The sequence below is a fragment of the Oculina patagonica genome, chromosome 10 (assembly GCF_052425735.1).
Source record: "Oculina patagonica isolate OP01 chromosome 10, crgOcupat, whole genome shotgun sequence".
Classification (NCBI taxonomy): Eukaryota; Metazoa; Cnidaria; class Anthozoa; order Scleractinia; family Oculinidae; genus Oculina; species Oculina patagonica.
In genome coordinates this window covers 15,978,433-16,003,189 of record NC_135767.1, presented here as the reverse complement: position 1 = coordinate 16,003,189, position 24,757 = coordinate 15,978,433, and the positions used below count along the sequence as shown (strand labels likewise).

General features: G+C 38.7%; 2 protein-coding genes across 2 annotated transcripts in view; one reads left to right on the top strand and one right to left on the bottom strand.

Annotated features, from left to right (window-relative positions):
- Window positions 1–24,757, top strand: part of LOC144628955 (uncharacterized) — a 272,516-nt gene that overhangs the window by 190,388 nt on the left and 57,371 nt on the right. The window contains exons 16-21 of the mRNA XM_078487078.1: window positions 20,939–21,133; window positions 21,277–21,459; window positions 22,012–22,263; window positions 23,002–23,196; window positions 23,748–23,969; window positions 24,347–24,529. Coding sequence (XP_078343204.1) covers window positions 20,939–21,133; window positions 21,277–21,459; window positions 22,012–22,263; window positions 23,002–23,196; window positions 23,748–23,969; window positions 24,347–24,529 — 1,230 coding nt within the window. The remainder of the gene's footprint in view (window positions 1–20,938; window positions 21,134–21,276; window positions 21,460–22,011; window positions 22,264–23,001; window positions 23,197–23,747; window positions 23,970–24,346; window positions 24,530–24,757) is intronic.
- Window positions 2,004–3,157, bottom strand: LOC144628741 (adenosine receptor A3-like). The gene has a single exon (XM_078486865.1). The coding sequence runs from the start codon at window positions 3,129–3,131 to the stop codon at window positions 2,004–2,006; it is 1,128 nt and encodes a 375-aa protein (XP_078342991.1). The 5' UTR covers window positions 3,132–3,157.

Below are 24,757 nucleotides of genomic sequence, written 5' to 3'. Positions count from 1 at the left end.
AGGCAGTCACGGTTCAGTTCAAGAGATCAGTGATGTCGCAACATTGTTGTGCACAACATGTTGTACGTGTTTGCCCACCCTGTAGCAATATGTTGCAGTATGTTGAATGGTGCAAATCGAACTCGTGTGCATGCTCCAGCGCAACAATGTTGCACGAGCGTGGCCAAGCGAGTACAACATCATGCATCATCCAAAAATGTTGCGAGATGTTGGGAGAAAAATTTGACCATTTTCAAACTTGGTCGAACACCATCCAACATGTTGCAAAATGTTGCAACAGGTTGGCCAAACGATTACAACATGCGGTGCGCAACAATTTTGGGATATGTTGCGTTGAAATGTTGCGTGCGTTTGGCTGGGCATTTACGATATCGAAAATCTGAATTCAGACCGTGCGGTTGACTGGTGTCCAGCTTGAAAATTAGGCGCATTTTCTGGCGTTGGCGTTGTTTATTTCCGCCTCAGAGCATGACGTCTGAACTTTTGCGTCTTGCAGGGTGTGTCTGTTTGCATTGAAATGCTCTGCGACAGCAAATCGCGACAGGTTCTTCTCAATGCCGCGGAGATGCTCACCGAAGCGTTCTCTTAGTGTTCGGCCTGTTTCGCCGATGACAGAAGAAAACAATTAGCAAACTTAAGTAACGTTTCTGTTGGGTGGTCTATATGTATCTGTGTTCCTTTGAGTGCGATGGAAACCAAAAAACCGAATTATTTTTTCTATTTTTATAACTGAAAAATAAATGCAGAGCCGAAGTAGAAGACATTCATCAAAGATGTTTTTCTTTAACGAAAAGAAGCCAAACAATAGTTTAAAGAGAACGGAAATTAAGTGGGAAGTACATATTCAAGCTGTAGTTTGAAAATCTTTATTGAAAATACATTTTGAGCGTGTAGTGGCTTTGGTCAGAATACTTATTACTCCGGCAGTTTCACGAAATTTATTTCTCCTTACTCGTCTTCACTGATGAGAGATAAACGAACGATAACTCAATCGAAAATGAAAAGGAAAAAACCCGTTAAACAAAATAAACGCAAAAACGCTCTCCCAAGAATTAAATAACTGCAAGAAAATTTTAAATATTGTTGAAAGTTCCACATTTTCGCATTTTTTGAAAATGTTGGAGGCTATGAGTAAAACAAGAAAAAATTGGAGATAAACTTATAATAAAGCCAGGATCTGAGCCAGGATCCGAGCCAGGATTCGAGACAAGATTTGAGCGCCGAGCTAAATCCTAACCCTATTATAAAAGCTAACCGCAAGCAACTCAAGCTAAAGTAGGCTAACCGGAGTGCTATTTTAAGGCTAACCGGAGCGCTAGTTAGGCAAACCTGGCTGGGATCCTGGCTCGAATCGTGGCTGGAAGTTTGGGTATCCTCGCTTATTTTTTATTCTGCGTGCAACAGCTGTCCAGATCAGACCGGCGCTGTGTTTCAGCTGTCATTGTTTACAGTAAAGTTAGTTCTTTTAGTGAGAAGAATAAATACAATTTCAAGCTTCTGCAATAAGCTAAAAAAAAAACGTCACTGATGAGAAGGTTTCAGCAGAATTTTTTCTCCGCGCTTTCTTCAGAGGATTTTCACGACTGTTCGAGTTTAAGTCAATTGTAGTCATGAAGAAAATTACATGCAAGCTGTCCTTAATACAGAAAAAAATATATGGTTAAAACATTTTTACGATCCTTTTAACGATTATTTTTTTTAATCTTCTCAGTTTCTTTAGCTTGTTTTGGGTATTTTAAATTTTGTTTTAGGGCGCAAAGATCCAGCGAAATCCAAACTAAGCAAGGGTCAACAAAATAACACATTAAAAATTTAATGATGTAATGATTTTTACAGAAGAAATGTTAGATTAAAACTTGTATATGTTTTTATACAATTAATTTTCAACTCTCTCACTCTCTTAGCTAGTATTAATCTTGCAAGCTTGTTTCATCGGTCGAAAACGATTTAAGGAACTCAATCTTTGAAAAGAAATCACTTTAAATATATGGTAAGGAATGTCCTCACAGAGGTGATTCTTCATATTCCTCTAGCGATTTTGTTTGCACTGTAGTTTCATGTCCATTGTTCAATGTCTCATTTCCTTGTTGCTCATCTTCTTCTCGGCTAGCTCTATTTTGTCCTTGTTCGACATTAGCTATGACTCCAATCTGTCTTGGTCCAAAGATTTTCCTTTCAAGTTCCTCAGCTTGTACAAGTGTTCTTCTATAAAACAACTGAATGAAAGCCACGCGAAAATATCTCATTCTAACAGCGTAAATCAAAGGATTAAACAAAGAATTCAGTATTGGCATTAAGGTAGCAAGGTAAATAGCAATATGTCCTACATTAACAGGAATTCTGTCTTTAAAGGAGAAAAGAATAACAACACAGATATTCGATGGGATGTAAAAGAGAAAGATTGCGAAAAGTACGACAGCTGTCGTGTAAAAAGCTTTCTTATTGTTGAGTATCTTCTCCTTGGCTTCTAAGGAAACTTGGTTAGCCGCAATTTGTTTCTCGCTGCGGCGGACTTCCTTGTATACAGCAACATTAAAGTAAAACATGGCGGGGAAAATTGAAAACAGTATAACAGAACCTACTAATATTGTCAGGAATTGTCTGTTTTTCAACGAGAGATCTTGTGTGGGAAGGATTATGGCTGCAGCCCATGCCAGACCAGAGGCTATGATGATACGAACTTCAGTTACCTGGTTCTCGTATGCGAAGGTGTGTTTTATCGCGAGATAACGCTCAGCGCTCATTAGAAGCAAATGATATAGCGACGCAAAAACACATTTGGTTGTAATGTCCGTTGCTATCATGGCAAGACTACAGAACTTATTAGTCTCACCATAGAAAAGGAAGATACAGCAGGCGATCTGTAAAGGTTGAACAACTAGTCCAACTACAAGATCAGTTGTGGCTAAACATGAGAGTGCTATGTTAGACTTGGTGCGAAGCTGTCGTTTGGTTTTCACTGCCACCATCACCAGGATGTTCAGTAAAATGATGAGAGGACAGGTGAGAGCGTTAACGGCGAGTCTGACAATAAATACAGCGCGAAGATCGGGAGAAATCTTTGCAGGATTTATAGGAAGAAATGCGAAACCACAACTAAGTAATGTGGTGTTGTCTGTTGTGTGATTCATCTTTGCTCGAAGAACTGAGTCTCCTTGTTCTTCAGATCGTTTAAATGAAAACTACCGGAAAAATATAGAACTATAAAATGAAAGGCATATTGTTTGGTTTTTAAAGAAAATTGTTCCTGCATTTAAAATGGAACGGAAATTTGATGGTAAGTACATATTCAAGCCGAAGCTTTAGAAGGGTAATCAAAAATTATATTTTGAGTGTGCCGTGGCTGTGGAAAGACTTTCAATTATGCCGGCAGTTACACGGAATCATTTTTTTCTCTTGCGTCTGTTCTGCCTGGAGAGAAACTAATGGCAACTCAATAAAAAAGCACTACATGAAGGACTGTGGTGTGATTCACTTCTACTCGATTGACTTAGTCTTCACGGGTTTGTTCGCGTCGTGTTATTTCGACCGTTTTTATACACTTCGCACTTTTTCACTTGGCTAAATTCAATGCCCAATTTCCTTGGGTAATTGGAGATATTCAGTGAATTTTTAAGTATAAAATGTGAAACAATGGTTTTCTCACACACGCAATCTACTAGGATTTGAAACCGGTAATTGCACATTCTGGCCAATCTAAAAGACCTTCTTGAGTAGAGTTCTGGAGACACCATGTCGTCTATTTTTATTCATTTTTACTTTTAATGTAGTACATAGAAATAAACTAACTTTAATTTAACTATGAAACTTTTAATACAAACTAACTCTGTCGTCTTTTTTGTGTGGCAGAAAATTATGCGTTATATTTCGCTTCAAAAACAGTCTGTTGTTTTGCAAAACTCGAAACATCTGTTTAGTATTGCACTGTAATATTCATTCAAAATATTATTTACATGCCTCACAGATATGCGTGCTTTAGTTATTTGGTAACTGCTACTTAATCAGGGGAACAACCGTTCGAGTCAAAGTTTTCCTATCTTTAAAGATCTTGTTAGATTTGTCCATTAATTTTCCCCCCACAACTCTGTACATTATTTTATGTTACGTGATAAATTGAACACAAAGAAAAATCGAGACTACCTCAACAACTGGTATAGTTACAACAGATTTGTCCAGTACGCTAATGAGATGCAGACTATTTATGACAGACATCACAATGTGTCCTCAGCAAAACATACGGAATTTTATTGAATATGAAGTAATGCCAAAATGGTCAATAACACAGTCATATATTATACACTTATTGGATTGGTTCGGGCCCAATATGGAAAGATATTGAAGACGATGATGAATTCTATAAGTATTTTATTATACCCAAAAAATACTGCACGAATCAATAGACATTTGATTGGTGGGTCATTACAAAGGTATAATAATCAGTCATATGTTATTTAGGTACTTCTTTTACAAAACCTGTGTAAAATCCTGAAAAAGCCACCAGTACGAAAGGAAATTCTTCTGACAACCAAACGACACCCCCCCCCCCCCCCAAAAAAAAAAAAAAAAAAAGCCTCAAAAGATATGTTACTGCCCTAATATTATAATATTGTACGTATTAAACATGTAGGAATTCCAACTGGCATAAGGCTGAAGATGGGTATTTACAAAGCTTGAAAAAAGTTGAATTCGGGAGTAACTATTGACAAAGATGTAGCTCCCACAAGAAGCCTCAAAATATACGTTACTAGAAAAATATTATAATATTATATAAAATATTTTTGACTAGGTGACTCTTTACAAAGCTTAAATTATGTTGAATTCGGGACTACCTATCACAAATTTATCCAGTGGTAGGGATCCAGGATATCCGGATTACAAGTCTATTGCGCTAACCACTCGGCTCCATTGTCTACCTTGTCCACTTACCAAAGGATTGACAGCCGACGGCCGTATTATGGAAAAAGCACAATGGCAAGGGAAAGTCCCTTGACGTAAGCTTCTTATGGTTATAATCTATCGCGTAGAACAGCCATCGCCACGGTTGCAGATATATCTGAAAGCAATCTTGTCACCTACTTTTAAACAAGTGATTTCTATTTTTCCTGCGTAGTCGGCGTACATTGTTGTTCAAAAAAGACAAGTACATGTTTGAATAAATTACTCAGAATTGAATTGCGACTTATGCAACAGTTTTGCATGGTTGAAGATCCTAATGATTTTTCAAGCATGCATGACGAATAGATTAAACGAACTTACCAGAAAAACATGCATTATCTAAGAAAAAACTAGGACTGTTCTAAGTATATCAACACATTTCAAGGAGTGTTTAAAGTTTCTACTTGTGTAAGATAGAGGTTCTTTTATTTCTTTTCAAGTTTTAATTAAGTTATGTTTTAGTTATGTGTTGTCCAGAAATGGGGTCAATAGATTATGTTCAATTAATACGAACAGCGTGTGTTTTGGACATCTGAATAAATTTGATACTTTGGAAAACGTCTTTTAGACTTAAAGAACTAATGAACTTTAAAGTTTGGGGGCTACTTTCTTATACACTGTCTTTTTCATGCATATGGTGAGATATATAGAATGCTATATATAAGACCCCACAGAAATACAATGTACTGTACTAAAAATACTTTATAAATACGTCATTCGAAAGGGAAAGTCCCTTGCCATAACCTATCTTACAATTAATTGGAAACTGAAAGTCTGAACTTCATTTGTTGCGAAGACATTAAAGCGACGATGTCATAAACAAACCGCATGCGCAGAAACTAATCTATCGGGGTCATAAAATTGCAAAGCTGTTGTTCGCTGTCGATATCTTGGCCTTGACGTTTAAGTCTTTGATTTCCCTTTTGTCTGAGTACTTTGCTGTTTCGATAAGTCGAGAACATGTTGTGATCTGCGTGCAAACTCTTGGAAGGTAATCCGTGCTTTTCTGGATTTGGCATTCGTACAAACCTAAGTAGATAACGTAATAGGCGGAAATGCAGTACAATTGTTCAAGTTTGCAGCCCTGCAAAGAGCTGATAAGTACTTTATACTGTTGTGGTGCTGTTTTTTAGCAAGATAACGCCGATTTTTTCTTATCAACGTTTTGAGATCAGGTTGTGAAACGTTTCTTTCGGCATTGTGTAATCTAGTTTTGACATTGTTGTTCTATTGTTTTGAACAAGGGCCTGTTTGCGACTAAAATGAGTACAATCTGGTGGATGTGCACACTGTCACTGTTTACGTTGATTTACAAGCCAAATACAAAGGTTTATGCAGGTCAGTAGAGTTTGCATTGAACATCTGTGAATGGCCGCAGTATCATATTTTCTCTTTTAAATATTCCTGTGTTAAAAATATCGCAACAATCAGAACATAATTAACACATTTACAGCCGCCACTGTCGCGCCCTGCTTTTGTAATTTAATTAATTGTTGTGTAAAGCTTGCACATACTTAACATAGCGTGCTTGTTAAAACAGGTTATGCAAGATTAAACCGGGAATGCGAAGTCTATATTTTTACTTGCGACAGTTTACATGAGTTTACATTCGCATAAGTTCGAAATTTCATGGCTAGTATTTATCGCACAGTCTCCCAACACAGACATAGTCAAATGACAGACTGGCGTTCTGCTTGAATAGGTTTTAGAGCGGTTCTTAATTCTGCCAAAATTACTTTGCAATTGCTTTAGTTCTGCATTATCATGCTCTGTAACTGGTAAAAAAAAAAATGGGCTACCTGCTGAATCGCCCAGATGCAAAGCCGAAACTATGCGTTCTTTCGAGCTTGGTGCTGGTTACGAGCTGCATTTACAACACTCGCTGAAATGAGAGTGACAATCACTTTACCAGAGACAGTAAGAAATTTGTCCTCACACGGCGAGCTGTACAGGATTAGAATGAAAAGGTACAAAATTAACCCTATCCAGACCGGGGGAGGGGGGCGGGGGGTGCGGAAAGTGCCCGCGCTGACTTTGAACGCTTATAACTTTTTCAATATTCAACCAAACGCTACCAAACTTTGCGACTTTATCTAAAATTTACCAGGGAATAATTTGGTAGAATAAGCAATGGCATTTTGACAGGCATGTTTTCCCAAATTTATAATTTCCGTGTTTCTATTAATGAAAAATAACTTTAATGCAATTACTTTCACCTTTTTACGGATTTTAAGCACATTTTTATTGATTTTGAGTACTTTGCAATAATTTTAGGCGGTTTTCTGACGTTTTGAAAAAATTTCGAAATCCCAGATGGCGGATCCAAGGGGGCGGCTGTTTTGACATTATGATGTAATTGTCACGTGATGTGACGTCATCATCCCACGGGACGTATACCAAAAGTTAGATCTTTTAACATACTATATATCCTCTAAGTTTTATTGTGATTGCTTAAATGTCCTGGTAGTTACGGAGGGGGGGGGGGGGGGGCGGGGGAGGGCGGAATCCGCCCCTCCCCTCCCCCCGGTCTGAAAAGATCCAAAAAGCCCGGTCTGAATAGGATTAAAGAACTCCTGCAATTGAATGACAACCAACCCTTTTGCCTACCTCATTATCATTTTTTCTTAATGATAACTATAGATCGTGACGCGCATGCTTTCTTAGCTTTCGGCTTCAAAAAGTTGAAAATTAAAAGGCTGACATTTCTTTAGTTATTTTCATATAGAATACCGAAGTCTTCATTAAAATGTTAGAAGTCAATATTGCAAGTACCCTCTCGATCCAACAAAATTCCCAGTTTTTGTTGTATCTTACATGCACTAGGAATTAACTTAAAAGTCAGGTTTTCTTTGAATGAATCACATGTTATTCTTACGTTTTGGTTCCTAGTCACTTTGTGCAGTCCTCCATGTTTACTGGTATCAAACACAACGGATATTTTAGCCGTCGACCATAAAACTGCAGCAGTTCGTTCCATTATTTCTGGTTTGACAAGAGCTGTTGCCATAGACGTTCATTTCAGCTTGGGGTACATATTTTGGAGTGATGTACAGGAACAAAACATCAAACGTTTCCATATTGACTTGGCAAGCACGACAACGATCATTACTGGCATTGGAGTTTGTGACGGACTGGCAGTGGATTGGAGGTCATTACAGCTCTACTGGACTGATACAACATCTGATACCATATCAATATCAGACCTAAATGGCAATAACCAACGTACTTTGATTAACTTGGGGTTGGACGAACCCAGGGCAATAGCTCTTGATCTTGATAGCAGGTATTGTTTTTAACATTACTTCTATTTTTACTGATATAACCGAACATTACTCCGCTTTGTTGTTGTTTGTTTGTTTGCTTTAATACTACGTCAACTCGATAATAACATCTTGAAGTGTTTAGCCAAGATTTTTGGGTTACATATTTCGGAGTGTTTCGTGGGAACAAAACATCAAACGCTGAGGTAAGTTGGCAAACACTCCCTCCTGAAAGGTGTCACCGATCGCAGCTGTCATAGTTTTGACTTTGTAGTGAGATGATAATCCATACCAAAGTGCAGCAAATCAAAGTGGTTAAAAACATCAAATGCAGACAGGAATGCAGGAGTCCTCACATGCATGCATATACCGGTACGAGGTAAAAAATGGCCGTTTTTCCAAGATGTGGTGTCCGTAACGTAGCTCCTTTAAAGCGAAAGAAATAACATGCCCGAGGGTTAACATGGCATCATAAAAAAAATGAAAATGGCGTCCAGGCAAAGCATCTTACCATCTTATAACGAGGCATATAAAATAACCGTACGTTTATGTTCACTTTCCTGACAGCTTGATGTTCTGGACAGACTGGGGATCCAGCGAAAAAATTGAAAAAGCTTCATTGAGTGGAAATCAAAGAGTGGCCATCGTGACAACATCTCTCTTTTATCCGAATGGCATCGAACTTGACAGAGGAAACAAACGCATCTTTTGGGTGGATGCAGGGTATGACAGAGTGGAATCTGTCGACTACAATGGCAACAACAGAAAGCAGCTTTTTCAGCTGAGCGGTCTACATCCATTTGACGTGACGCTTATTCCACCTTTCTTGTTTTTTACCGATTGGAATACGAATAAAGAGGTTCACAATCTGGATGCTACCACTGGAGAAGTAATCCGCAGTTACAGCATCAACGGCGGACAGCCCATGGGCATCGTAGCGTACGATTACGCCCGGCAACCTCCAGGTATTTAAACGCTAAATTTTGGCAAACATGCATGTCATAAATGGTTACAATGGCAACATCAAGAACCATAGACAAACACAGTTGTTGTCACACCAAAATGTCTCCAAGAGAACTTTTGACCAGTAATTGTATAATTTCAAAAATATTGCCTCTTGCAAAAAACTTTGACATTCTCTTCTTGTACGCCAGAGAGTTATCAAACAACACCTGAAACAATCAGTCGCTGGGTGAAGAATAATGAAAATTGAAGCCCATTCCCGAGAAATATCTTGCCCCTAGACTAAAACTGTATTCGTGCGAAACCACTGCTATGTGAATGTTTCATCTGTACGTTCAATGCAAATCAAATTTATTTCGTAAAGAAGAGTATGCCCCAGGTCTCCTCTTTTTAAAACAATCGCAAAAGGTTACCTGAAAAAGGCATATTAATCCTTCATTACACCGTTACTGCATATTGCAAATATTTCAACTTTTTGATCCCGGCTTTGGGACATATTTCTTTATAGTTTTACTAATACTGTTATACACGACACCTCATGTATACCCCGTTACTCTCACGCTATTTTAATGTTTTTAAAAGCTTCAAGTCCTTGCGCTCAGAACAATGGCGGATGCAGTCATTTTTGTGTAGCAAAAGCGTCTGGTCATGAGTGCGTGTGTCCAACTGGTTTGACTGTGAAGCAAGATGGAAAAACCTGCGATGATAGTAAGTAATTTGTTCTTTGAGTGATGCTGTTTTGATATTGACGGAATTTAATTCTCCAATCACAACAACGCTATAGTTCTAATGTTCCGTTATAGTCTTTCTAGTCTTTCCTGTGTCATTTCTTTTCTTAAATTGTTGAATATTTTTCTTTTTATTGTTTGAATATCTCTTAAGTATATATTATGCAGTGAAACATTAGGACTGTAGAACTTAACGGAGGCAAAACCTTAGTTGGTAAAGCATTAATACAATTGCCTTTTATTTGTAACAGAAAGATAACACGCGCCGATTAGATTATCTCGAAAAATACCGGGACAAACGTAATATCTTTCTCTGCCTTATTAGCGCCAGATATTCTTGCAGAACAAAAATATCGAGTAGAACAACCTCGACGTTATTCCAAACCGACGTTTCAGATCATCGAGCATTTCTGAAAGAAACGACCTGTATTGGAGGACTCAAACATTTCATGGACGCTATTGCCGAAGTGTAACGAATGAAAACAAAATTGAAAACAAACCCCGAGACTGCACATTACAGACTGGTAACCACCTTTAAAGTACTAAACGCGTTACTCGAAACAGCATTTTATGAATCCATGCCAGTACGAAGCTGTTCGTAATGAGCCTAAATCATTTTTTTGTACCAATTGCAGAACCGAAAACGTTTATTCTCTTTACTGATGCTGATGATAAATCCACGAATTATATTTCACTGGATGTCAACTATTTTATCTCTCGAACTCTTTTTAATCATCTTGGAAATCAGCGCCCCATTGCTTTGGATTATGATCCCGTCAAAGATCGAGTGTACTGGTCAGATATTGCACATGGTCGAATCTTTAGCGCTTTGTTCAACGCAACTTCATTGAGGACTTTGTTTCACTGCAACGTCCAGCATCCGGACGGCATTGCCATTGACCATGTGGGGCGAAACATTTATTGGACTGACACAGGAACCAATAGGATAGAAGTAGCTCGACTGGATGGAACAAGCAGGAAACTGCTATTCAAGGACGGACTTGATGAACCCAGGGCGATTGTACTCGATGATAGAAATGGGTAAGTTGCGCTGGTATTTTCGAAACGTGGATTGTGAAAATTGGTGATGTGGCCTTTTTTAATGAAATTTCGTGAAACCAAAACCAAAGTAATCACTCTGGCCAAGCAAAAATGGCACAATTCAGTGAAGCAATTAGACTCAACACCAATACGTACAGCTGGCGCAAAGCGCCATAAAAAGGGTTTTGAGCAAGTCACGATTACTTTTACTTTACTGATTGGACGACAAAATGGCGCGAGTTACTTTCAACAATTGAGTAAAAAAAAGCTCTATTGCATACACGAGCAATGTTCATTAGTAATAGCAATTGGAATGGGTGGCGTTCAGGGAGTAATCAGACGAGTAATTTTGAAAGCGGCCGAGCGGCCGACTTCAAAATTACGAGCACGATTACTGCCTCAATTGTACGACACTGGGTCCGATTATTAGTTCATCGTATCGACAAAAAAGTCGAGATTAGGAAGTGTGCCGGAGGAAACCTATTAGCGAAACTATTATTCAATCCGTTTTACAATTCAAATTGGATACCTGTAATTGGACACCCACATGACCCGCTGCAATTACGTAACAGATAAGCGCTTGGGGAACAAAATACAATCAAAGATCCCTTCGAGATATCGACTTTTTTTGCATGAAGTTAGTATGAGTAGAAGGTTTATCCTGGGCATTGTTGTTCGAACATATCATGGAAGAATTCAAACGTCTTTCAGTTTAAACCTTTTTTTATTTTTTTTATTTTCGCGGAGGAAATGCTGTATTTGTGAGTCGCGACGGCTGGGTGCTTTGCGACTCATATACTTTGGCTTGGTTAAAAATAATAAACTTTGACGTTTGCCTTTAATCGAAATAGTTGTTTCCTTTCGAGTTAGAAAGATTTCTACTCGGCTTAATGCAGAGTTCTCGATAAAGGTTACGCACGACCGAGTTACCTTTTGTCTCGTCACGCAATCTTAACCCCACATTGAGAAGTAAATTTTCGTTTGGATATTACCAAAAGCCGCTTCTCCTCGCGTTATTCTTTACCTTACGGCTACACATGTCATTTCTAACGACTACATTTCCAGTAAAACAGTTGCTGTTTATTTTTCTAATGGCGATGTATTAACTTCTGAACAGAAGCAAAACCGTTTAGCGTTTACTGCTTCCACCGGAAGGCTACAACTGAACACTTGTAAATATCACTTAACATTTAATGATGTTGCAATTCTAAATTGTGCAACTCAGCAGAAATAATCAACTGTCACGAAATGAGTTCCCCTTGGTTAACTATTAGCAACGTTTTAGTGTGTGAAAGACTTGTACCAGTACAAATTTGCGTTGTTAATCGTTTTAGGTTAAATTAATATTAGCGCCTAAAGACTTGCACCAGTACAAATTGCGTTCTTAATCGTTTTAAACTTCTCTGCCTTCGAGCGCTGAACCCCTTACATTCTTAATTGGTTATGTGACGTAAGATTTGGGCTACTTAAGTTTTTGATTGTTATATAACGTTTGTAAATTTGACAAGTCACGTTTTTCTACAAGAACGGAAGTGCTGAAGCACAACTATAGAGTGACACTTTACAAGTCACGCGCTTTGATCACCCGCAGCGAAAAGTATTCCCTTGAGAAATTAAAACAGTCCCTTGAGAATTAACAAGAATGTGGTTCTTTCCGGTTGGCTTCCGGTTCCAGATTACCCCACATAACTGCTATTCTCCCTATTTTTGCTTGGTACGATTTGGAGGATACTACGAGAGGAACAGCTTGGCGCATGCATTACTCATAGGAGAACGTGTCTAAGATGTTTTCTAGATTCTTGGTTTCATCGATGTATAACGTGGACAAAGTCAATGAATTTTCTATAATCTTTATCATATGGTTTTCCAAGGAAATCACACGCGGGGCCGTACGGGTCATATATTGTTCATGGCTTCGTCGTTCCAGGCTCACGCAATAGTTGTCTACAGTTTGGAGTGTATTTTTGTGCTTTTTGTTGCTTCTCAGTATGATGTACTGGACAGACTGGGGTGTTAATCCAAAGATCGAACAAGCGGAGATGGACGGTTCAGCGAGACGAGCCATTGTAACAGAAAACCTTGGCTGGCCAAATGGACTCGCTATCGACCAAGCTTCAAACCGTCTGTTTTGGGCTGATGCTGCTCTGGATAAAATTGAAGTGTCAAACCTTAATGGGGGAAACAGACAGCTTGTATTGTCATCTGCGGCTAACATCCATCCTTACGGACTAGAGGTGTACCAAAATGTGCTATACTGGACAGATTGGAATGACCAGAGCATTTCGCGTTACAATTTAAGCAGTAAAAACAAGGACATGATAGTAACTGGCCTTCAACGACCAATGGACATTCTCGTGTTTGATCCGTCTTTGATATTTTCAGGTATCAATTTGATATTTTCTCTCTTAGAAATACATTTTTGGGAGGTCCAACAACTTTTATAATTGAGGTGAACTAGCATCCCTTTCAGGAGGAGTAGTGAGCTTCCTTCAATCTGTACTGCAGTTTTGGCCACATTGATCGGGGTGGGGAGCCTTTACCTTTCCTTAGTTTAACTTTCGAAATTTGCAACATTAGCTAGGTAAAAAACCACTTTCATCGTCTCAGGTCGCAGCTTTCACAATGTAGCCTGTGCATGGGCTTTCAAATGGAAGAAGTTATATTGTTAGATGTGATATGTCATGTGACTATATAATATATGTCATGTGACTATATAATTAATAATAACCAATGACTGCGCGCACTTTTGCCTGAAAAAGAACCTATACAGTGAAAACCCGCGAGTAAGAACCTAGTAACTTTTTCAGGTTTAGCCTAATCAGGTTCTTATATAAATGGTTGTTAACAGAAATTTAGGCTATTCATTTTCTTAACAGGTTCTTATTTTCTGCTAAGAGAAATTTTAATGGTATTCGGCCTTTCCTTGTATAAAATTTGAATACCACATAAGTGCTCAGGTAAAAATTAAGCACTTATCATTAAATCACAGTAATGCTTTGTCCAAACCTATTTCCCAAAAGTAAACATTTTTAATCAATTTTAGAAAATTAGAACCTGTTTCCAAATTTGATGCTTAATAGTTTCTTATAAAAATGTGGTCTAATTCACAAATTGTAGCCTAACAGGCTCTTAAAAGTTGAGTTCTTACTGGCGGGTTTTTACTGTATAACAATCGTGTTTCTCTTTATACCGAGTCAGTAAAATATTATTTTTCATGTTCTTCTATCGATTATTAGGTCCTCATAATTGTTCTCAAAACAATGGACTCTGCAGCGATTTCTGTCTTCTAAAACCTGGAGGATACCAGTGCGCATGTCCAACGGGCGTTGCTCTAAAGCCTGATGGCAAAACTTGTGACTATTGTAAGTATTCGTCTTATTTGCGTATGTCCAGTCAGCCTTTGTGGTGTTTAACTTCTCAAGTGAATTAAGGAATGGGTCAGGTTAAATTTTGGAGGGGGTGGTATAATCTAACAGTTATTCAAGCTTTCGCTTAGAAACTTACATAAGGTAAAATGTTTGTACGAAATGTTTCAGTTTTTGGTTTAAATGTCATTCCTGCTTGGTCACGTGACATACCACACCCAAATCATTGATATAAATTTCAAACCAAATTTACGAGAACTTGCAGTTTTAACGATTGACTAATTTTGATTTCTGCGAATGGCTGTAACTACCAAGTATGAAGAATTAATCGGGGATTTCAAATTTATTTATCTTGTTTCAGTTACAACGTCTTTCCCTTGGAGAGGGACTGGGACTAGGCAAATATAGGAAATAATGAAGAAATAATAAACATTTTTCAAAATCCCCGTTTAGCAGGACGTTAGGCTAGGGGAGGTAAAGGTTTTGAGAGAAAAAACGAGAGTTTTCTTGTATATTTACATCCCGTAACTTAAATGCTCATAATTTTTACATTTAAGGGCGTGGTCAGTCACGTGACCACTTGGGGCTAATCCAATCATCGAAAAGTTTCATTTCCAATATAAACAAACAAAAAGAAGCAAAGTTTTTGAGAAAAGGAACAAATCACAAAAAAATGACCAAAACGTCGCATGAGAACAAGAACCATTCCTTAATTCACATGAGTTGTAGTAGCGCGCCGTCTTCATTATGAGTTTGAGGGCCATAGACTAAGAACCCAGATACGGTATGTGGGATCTTTCTTTTCCAAAAGTGTAGAATTCAAGCTCAGAAAATGATATTATGAGAGCTGGTCGTAGTAATAATAATAGCTTTAATAGCACTCCCCCAAGGGGGCTTTTCAGTGATATGTACAACATGAATATAAATTAAAATAAATAAATAAAAATAGATATATAATTCTATATGCAATTCTACTCTAAAATGGCTTAAGTAGGATCTGTCGTAGTTTCCTCTTGAAGTCTCTAAAGCTCATTGATAGTTTAAGACATTGGGGAAGATTGTTCCAAATGGTAACAGCCCGGAAAGCAAAATATATTTGCCCTGTGCTAGTAACGTAATGACTAAACGTTGAGGTCGTAATTTTCTGAGATTTGACTATAATTGTCTCCGATTCTCAAAGTCAAACTTTGTTTTCTTTCTTTGTCCAAGATATGTTCCACAAGACAAGCTCAGAGAAATTTATGATCTTTGCTGAAGCGTATGTTGCAAAAATTTACAAGGTTCCTCTGGCAGTACCAGGAACCCCTTGCCTTCCCCTTGGAATTGACACGAACATCTCAAGACCTGTAGCTGTTGATTACGATCCAGTTGATGGGAAAATCTACTGGACAGATGTTACCTTAAAACTTGTGGCCAGAGCATTTCCCAATGGGTCTTCAGTTGAAGTCATCGCGTACAACAATGTTGACACACCCGATGGGCTAGCAGTGGATTATATTGATAGAAATATTTACTGGACTGATAAGGGAACAAGTAAAATCGAGGTAGCTCGATTGGATGGGTCATTTAGAAGAAGTCTAATCACATCGAACATTAAAAGTCCCAGAGCTATACTTCTCGATATTGAAGAAAGGTAATCTAGAAATCCAAAGAAGTACGCAGTTACAGAACTTTTGATATCCGCATTTCTTTGCAGAATAACATTCTGAAGGTTAGTCACTCCACCGTTATTTGCTGGACCTTCAGAAATATTAAGTGGTCTTTGCAATTGTTCGGCAACAATTTGAAATTCTCGCAAATCTTTCTAGGGAAAGGACCAGACTGTACATGGGTAATCTTTGAGATTTTTGGGACATTATTTTATCTCGTGATTTTGCTCGGGCATTCCCGCTCTCCTCTGAGAAAGGCCTTAGTCGTAACATATCGTCGTTCCATCTCCCATCCCCCTCTCCCGGGTAGCCTCTTAGATAAAAATTCCTTACCTTTGAGACAACGGGTGCTTTTTTTGCTTTTTAGGAAGATGTGATAACGTGTGATGTTTCTACTTTTAGGGAGATGTATTGGAGTGACTGGGGATCATTCCCAAAGATTGAAAAATTAAACATGGATGGTTCTGCCAGAACAACTCTTGTTAGTTCCGGACTGATGTGGGTGAACTCACTCGCATTGGATTACCAATATAGACTGCTGTACTGGTGCGATGCTAGCCATGACAAGATCGAAAGGGTTGACCTCCAAGGAAACAATAGAGTAGTTATACTGGATTTGTCAGTGGGTAATATGCACCCGTTTGGACTCGCTCTGTCTGGTGACGCTCTCTACTGGTCTGATTGGAATGATCAGAGTATTTATGAATACAACATGACAACTTCAATTAATGAAGGCCTGGTTCACGGAATAGGAACTCCAATGGAAGTGCATATTTATGATCAGTCGAAAGTCTTTTCCGGTAAGCCTTTTTAAACAGGTTTGATTTACTGAGAAACGACCTGGCTTTTTAACTGTCCGTAACTAAGGAATCGTTTATCAGACCAAAATATTTCCACGGTTTCTTTGCTAAAAACTGACAAACGTCCTAAAGTTTAATCCAAAACAGCTGAAAAGCAAATTACACTGTACTGATGATTCTCGTTATTTGGATTTCCCCATATACCGTGTGTGTGAGAAAGGGTACTCTTCAAATTGATATCACCTCTTGAAACTAAGAAATGTTATACATCACGCGTTGATGGGGAATGAATTCGATCAGCTGCCATATTCTATATAGTATTTTATTGTTTAGAGCTGGAGTCAATCTTTCACAAACGTTGCCCTGAATATGGCTACGAAGAGTATAAATCAGAGTCTCTTCGAGCAATCTCATGGTAATTCGATGAAGTGTCGTCTGTTGCAACTTTTTTTTTCAATGTCGAATCAATGAGTCATTAAAGGTTCGTGCCCCTAGGCTTTGTAACGTTAAATTCACCACCAAAATTTCACTTTGACGTGACATGAGATTACGTGACGCAAAACATAAACGTGCTTCGATCCCATGTTTTTTGTGTGTGTCCTGTAACGTTTACTTAAACAAGACAAATGCCAGGCGTTACGGCATGTATCTCATACCTACTATAAGTAATGTCACAATCTCACTTCATTTGCCTTTGAAGTTTTCTTTTTTACGGGAGTCGCGAAATAGGTCATAGATAGCTTTTGCTTCAAGGCTTCGTAGCGCAAATTCTATTTCTACTACAAGAATTAAGTGTAACCTTCGACCGTCCGTGCAACTTCTTGTTTCTACTCGCCCCAAAATGATGAAAACGGATGACGTAACATGAGTTTACGTTAACCGTTCAATGCATAAATTAATTGCGGTTTAATATCAGAATGGAGTGGGTGAGTGAGTGAGTGAGTGAGTGAGTGAGGGATTTTGCGGTTCAGAAGTTAACCTCATTACCATGAGGTTGAATGAAAACTTTTTCTTTTTATCCGGAAAGCTTTGTATGCAAGGAGTATGATCCAAAGGCGGTTTGACCGCCATTGACCGCAAATGAGTGATCCGTTGTGGAAGTTCGTTCTTGCAAGAAAACAGTTTTTTCTCATTATAACTTGACAGGGAAAACCTTTTGCTGTGGTTTGATGGTCCACAATAAATTTCCCATACTAACTGGATATGGTATGCATAGAAAAAAAGAAATAACAAGGTGACTCTACCTTGAATCATAGGAACCACCAATTGTTCTCATTTGAATGGAGGATGCAGTCACCTCTGTCTTCCAAATCCTAGGGGACACCGATGTTTTTGCCCAGAGGGAGTACAACTGAAGCCTGGTGATGCCTTAACTTGTCAAGGAGGTATGAAATTTCCGTATTTTTTTTAGAAAAAGGCCTGTAATCCGTGCATGTAAGGGTCATTAAATAAATGATGTATTTATTTGTTCGGGTCAAAATATCATTTCCATTAATGAAAATGCAAATTCGAATTATAATTCATTGTTTTAACATATTTCAAAACAGCAATCATTGTAATTTTCTTTGCTCTTATTTGGCAAGAAACGTGTCAAGTCTAAATAAAGGTATACTCTTTAGTTAAGGATTCTCAATTTTTTTAGAAAATAATACTGTGTTGCATATAAAAAAAAAACCCGGAAACGTGACACCAGATAAGAAACGACTCCTTTTCACTTTCTAGTTTCCTGGTTCCGCCTATTTGTTATAATTAGACTATTTATGCAAAGTAGCGACCTCCAAACTTAAAAAAGAAATAAATTAAAAAAAAACCGTTTGGTGACGACAAAGCGGATTTCTAAGAGTAATATAATTATATATACTGTAGTTATATGTAGACCTTGTTGTCATGGTTGTTGATATTAACGTATCATTTTGACGCAATTGATTACAATTACCCCACTTTTGACCATCCATACGTATCTCTTTTTTCCTTCCTACTGTAGTCTTTCTTTCTGAAGTTAAGAGATACAACTGCAATAACTACTGCGATTAGCTAGACTGTGTTATAAAATTCATAATCGTTCAATTCGCCGTGGCAACGTATCAGCTCTAAGCGTCCTTAACGATTTGTTTTTTGATTTATTAAATAGTGAACCGCTGTGCTCAGCTGTCTGCACCAGTCCACGGAAATTTAGATCCATGTCCCACTTTGCCAGGACAAACGTGTCAGTTTTTCTGTGACAGAGGTTACAACCTGACTGGATCAACAACACGGACTTGTAACAGCGACGGAACATGGACTGGAACACAGCCTCAGTGTAATGGTGAGGTTGCTGATGTATAATATTCGGTAATGTAATGGAACTAGTCTAATTCGGGGAGATACCGTTAAAAAGAGCTTCATGTCATTTACGTTTTATAGATCTCGCGCATTAGCCTGTATTGTAAACTTGTTCCAGTCCAATACCGAGAATACGTATATGGTCTATTTGTGTTGGAATATATACGAACGATTCAAGTATAGTCTGTTTGTGCTGGAATGTTGTGATGCAATTAACAGTTAAATAGCACAGCCTACTAATTGAAATTCTTCCGAAATAGCTGAAATTGTGATGTGATTTTCCATTTGAATAACATACGTATTTACAACCATGTACAAACATCGCTTTCGGTCTTTGAGCTCGCCATGAAAAGAACGTCTGATTAGCTTAGAAGCCTTATTGCAATTAAAATTCATAAAATCGATACTAGAAGACGCTAACTAAAGAAATGTCAAATGTTTCATATTTTTCAGCTGTTACATGTCCAGTTTTACAAACGCCACCAAATGGCAACCTACAGGGTTGCACTGGAACAACAACAGAGAACTACAACACAGTCTGTCTGTTTTCCTGCAATCCTGGGTTTAATGAGCTCGGTTCCCCGTCAAGGAAATGCTTAGAAAACGGGACCTGGAGTGGTCAAGATTTCCATTGCCAAGGTGAACTTAATAATTATTTGTCCACGCAGACATTTATAGTTGTAATTCGCTTTAAAATGACAACTATTTTTCTTCGTTGCTTCAAAAGGTGTGAAGTGCAGGCCATTGAACACTCCTCCAAGCGCCATATTACTAACCCCATCATGTGGTAATACATATGGATCAAACTGCGTATTTGCATGTCAAAGTGGATATGGTAGCACCGTGGGAAATGTAACTAGAACGTGTTTGCAGACAGGACAATGGAGTGGAAACTCCATCATCTGTACAGGTACATATTCGTGAATGCGCACAAAAGCAATTTGTTGATTGTTATTACATTAAGTCAACTGCAGCATTAAGGATTTTTTTTTTTTAATTTAACTCTGTAAATTATCGAAAAAAAAACATAAAAAAATCCAAACCATGCTGTTATGCTGGGATTTATCCACGAACCTGTTTGGCAAGTTAAGTTCCTCATTAGATGAGTCCTCCCTCCTGCCGACCTTTGTGTTCTCTCTGACGGTCGATCGAAACACATAACCTAACCAGGTCAAAGCGCCTCCCCACCCCGGGGATCAATGCACTCTCTCAGCTAAACATGTTTTAAAAGTTTGTCCATATCTTGATTCTTGCTTGCGCTTTGCTGTCCATATTGCAGATATTCTTCCTCCAATATTTGGTGCCACATGTCCAGCAAGTCCGTTGATAGTGTATGTAGAGCGCGGCCTGTTTTCAGCCCAAGTGAACTGGACCGAGCCGGTTGCTACTGACAACTCAGGATTTCCGCCTGCTGTGACGTCAAATTACCATCCGCCAAAAATACTTGGTCAGGGATCTCACGTGATCACATACACTGCAGTGGACCAGTCAGGGAATCAAGCCACTTGTAGCTTTACAATTCAAGTGATAGGTAACAAAATGGCTTCATGTATTTGTTAAAGGAAGAGTTTAGCGGCTCGGCGCATGTGCAAGCTATGACATAAGCACACTCAATTCCTTTCTTTATCATATGCGAGTAGATAACTAGTTCGTGATTCTAGAATAAATCCTTCCGTCCGAAGAATTTATTCCGCGATGTGAAATAATAGATTCAACTTTTTTTCCGTGTGAGTCCATGAAAAATTAGCATCAGACATTTTGCTCAGTCACGCCATTCTCGCCATCCTTGACTTATTTTATACCAAGAAATTCTAAATAAATTCTGATCGCCTAGATTTAATGATAAATATCTTTTGTTTATGTTAATTTGATCAGTTATAAATTGCACAAGGCTGACGGTACATCCGGGTGGTCCACTGCGCATGAGCAGCTGTGGTAATCATTATGGAGCACAATGTAACTTTTCTTGTTCGATTGGTCATCGTTTGAATGGCTCGTCGACAGTCAGGTGTGTTGCCCCTGGCAACAAACCTCCAGGATTCTGGGACAACCATTTACCTAGTTGTCCAGGTACGTAATATGTTTTGACCTTTTTTGCAAGGTTTTAAAGATGATTTGGTTACTTCAAAATATGATACAATAGCGATACAACTTTTCTTTTCAACTGTATCATTTACAACTCATTTTGAAATGGACATTTGGTCGTTATTCAGTTGTAACCTGTGTCCATTTGAGCATCCCGCCAAGAGCCACACTGCTAAATCCTTCCTGTGGCAATACATATGGATCAAACTGTGTTTTTGGTTGTCAAAGTGGTTACGGCAGCACCAACGGAAATGTGACAAGAACGTGTTTGCAGACTGGACAGTGGAGTGGAAACTCCATCAACTGTACAGGTATTTTTCACACCTACTGTACTGCTTCGGTGACATTACTAGAAGCGTTATTGTCGTTGAAGTCTTTCTGGACCTTCTAAGAGTTTTCAACGATTGGCTAACACTACGTTTTGCATTTTGCGAAATCCCTAGGCTCGATTTCCAGCCGCTTTTCGGGAAAATGACCGGACTCGAGGAGGCGGCGGAAATCGAGCCTACGAAATCCCCGGAGTAAAACAAACTCTACAACGATGACACTGTTAAAAAAACGTTCGTTAGGTTTTTGTCCATACACGTTAATGTCAGAAGGACCTTGTTATGCAAAGTAAAAAGTAACGCATTAAAAGTACTGCTAAATAGCTTTCAGTCAAATGGGCACCATCACTGTTTCATCTGCGGGACTATAAAAACTGGAGCATCACATTCTTAGGAGAAATTTAAATCATCGAGCTTAGAGTGAAAGGGAGGCATATCATCGTGTTGCAAATTGTATTTACCAAGATATTGTTAAAAGAAGTCCTTTTAGTATTAAGAAAGGTCATCGTTTCCTGCGCCATGCTGTCTATATTGCAGATATTCTTCCTCCAACATTTGGTGCCACGTGTCCATCGGATCCGTTGATAGTTTATGCAGAGCGCGGCCTGTTTTCAGCCCAAGTGAACTGGACCGAGCCGGTTGCTACTGACAACTCAGGAGTCCCGCCTGCTGTGACGTCTAGTTACCAACCACGTCAAAGGCTTGATCGGGGAACGTACGTCATTGTATACACCTCAGTGGACCAATCAGAAAATAAAGCCACCTGTAGCTTCGTAATTGAAGTGACAGGTATAAAAAATGTTGTAATGCTGGGGTGGGTAAAATTTGGAAACCAAGAGGAAAGACAACGATGCATTTTAGTTTTTAAATGTTTAAATAATTTAGTTCCTCTATATTTGTCGGATTATTTTGTTAGAAATCGCACCGTTCATTCTTACAAGACAAGAAGGAACAACATACACTAGCCGAAACCTAAGTTAACGCTAGGGAAAATAACTTTAGATACTCAGGTGCGGTTCTTTTTAATTATTTCCCTACTTCAATAAAAGAAGCAACATCACTTTTCATTTTTAAGAAACTTCTTAGATTTCATTTTAGACAGTATTTTTTTTTTCTCACGAATTTACTTATGTAACTTGGTTCCCATTTTCATCTTAATTTTTAAAATAATTATAATTCATTTGTATTTTTAAGCGCTTTTTACCGTTTTTATCCTTGTACATATTAAAATTTTCATGACGTAGTGATACTTTACGCAGGGCCCCTGTTGGTACCAGCCAAGAACTGATAAGGGCCACCCTGTCTAAATAAAGTAGACTTGACATGTACAGTTCTTAGGGTGTAAAAGTTTGAGAAGCAAGAACAAACGCAAGCACATGAGATTGGGGAGTTTTGCTTTTCTTGTGTTGTACTTTTGGTTACGCTGGCGCTTGTGCTTGCAATCAGTTTATTATTCTGGGGCATTTAAGTGAAGTAATGGCTATCAAGAACGAATAATCAAAACACAAATTTCTGTATTTTTACCAGTTATCAACTGCACAACGCTGGTGGTAGATCCCGGGGAAAAACTGCTTATGAGTAGCTGTGGTAATCATTATGGTGCACAATGCAACTTCTCTTGCACGACTGGTTATCGTTTGAATGGCTCATCAACAGCCACTTGTGTTGCCCCTGGCAACAGACCTCCAGGACACTGGGACAACCCTTTGCCAAGCTGCCAAGGTGCGTGCCAAGAAATATATAGTTACTGTAATTACGCGAGGCTTTCACGGTTTATACCTCTAAACATTGTATAAAATTTTCTCACTCTATAAAAGCCATCTAAACTAGACCAATTTCGATATATTAAGGTTCATTCTCTTCCCGAGTCCACGATTCTTCTGGTCTGCGCCAGGGATCGAGATCTCTGGCCTGTCCCGATTTGTGAGCATGCGCAGAGTACTAGTTCTGTATTTTCAGTCAAACAGATTAGTTAGATGTTGGTGTTGGTTCCGGCCAGAGGTCTCGATCCCTGGCGCACCCCAAAAGGATCGTGGACTATGGGGACGAGAATGATTAAAATTCTAACATGGCTCCGAGGGTTTGGGTACTAAAAAAATAAGTTACTTACTCAAAGTAGAGCCACAATATGATTGTTTTATTCTTCGACCGAAAATCCGAAGTTCACAGCTCTGTTAGCCTTAGGATAGTTAAGTGACACCCTCGTTAAACAAAATGTATTCTTTGTTTACTATTTTTGTGAAGCTTTTGACATGTTATTTTGTTATCTACAGCAATCACGTGCCCAGCTCTTCCAACCCCGTCCTATGGCTTTCGGCAAAGTTGCTCAGGGAATACAATAGCAGATTTCAGCTATGACCACAGATCGCTCCAGCAGTTTTATCATAACACAGTCTGTCTGTTTTCCTGTTATTCTGGTTTTAACGGATACGGCTCCTCCTCAAGAAAATGTCAAGAAGATGGTACTTGGAGTGGCAAAGACTTCGTTTGTTTAGGTAAAAAGAGTTGAGCTATTTGCACTAAAGGTTTTTGGTTGAGGTTTTATTTTCAACAACTAAAATAGAACTATAAAACACAGACAAAACATTAAATGAACAAAAAAAAAACGTAAATTTGTTTAAAGTGTAGTTGTCAAAGACTAGTCGAAATTGTGAACACGTGACACTAACACGTGACACTAACGTCGAAATGTATATATTTCGGGAAAAGTAGCCAAATTTGGTGGCTTGAGCGCTTCTGAAGCGCACCTCCTCAACCTCCCCTCCCCCTTTAACCCCTCCTTTCGATCCACCAATGACTTCAGGTCTGAATAGGGAAAAGCATACACCTTTAAAGTAATATTATTCAGTGCAATGTTTTGCTATTTTTAAAGCTCATAGCTGTGGACCTGCAAACATCCCTGCAAACGCCATACTGCTTAACGCTTCCTGTGGAAATTTGTATGGAGCAGTGTGCACATTTGGTTGTCAAAGTGGATACGTCAGCGCCGACGGAAATGTAACAAGAACGTGCTTGCACTCTGGACAGTGGAGTGGAAATCCCATCAATTGTACAGGTATTTATACGTTAAACCATTTTCAATGAAGAGAGTCGTTAGTTTAAAGAAACCGCTGTGCTACCTCCGAGAAAGGGCTAACGCTGGAGACGTCATCCGCTTATCAACCTTTACCAAATTCGAGTCGATAAACAACCAACTATAGTAATTGGGTCCTGGGCGGTACCCCTTCAACTTTTGGATTGGGGCTTCATGTATAAACCTTCTTTTTAAAATCTTTTCTTGCCC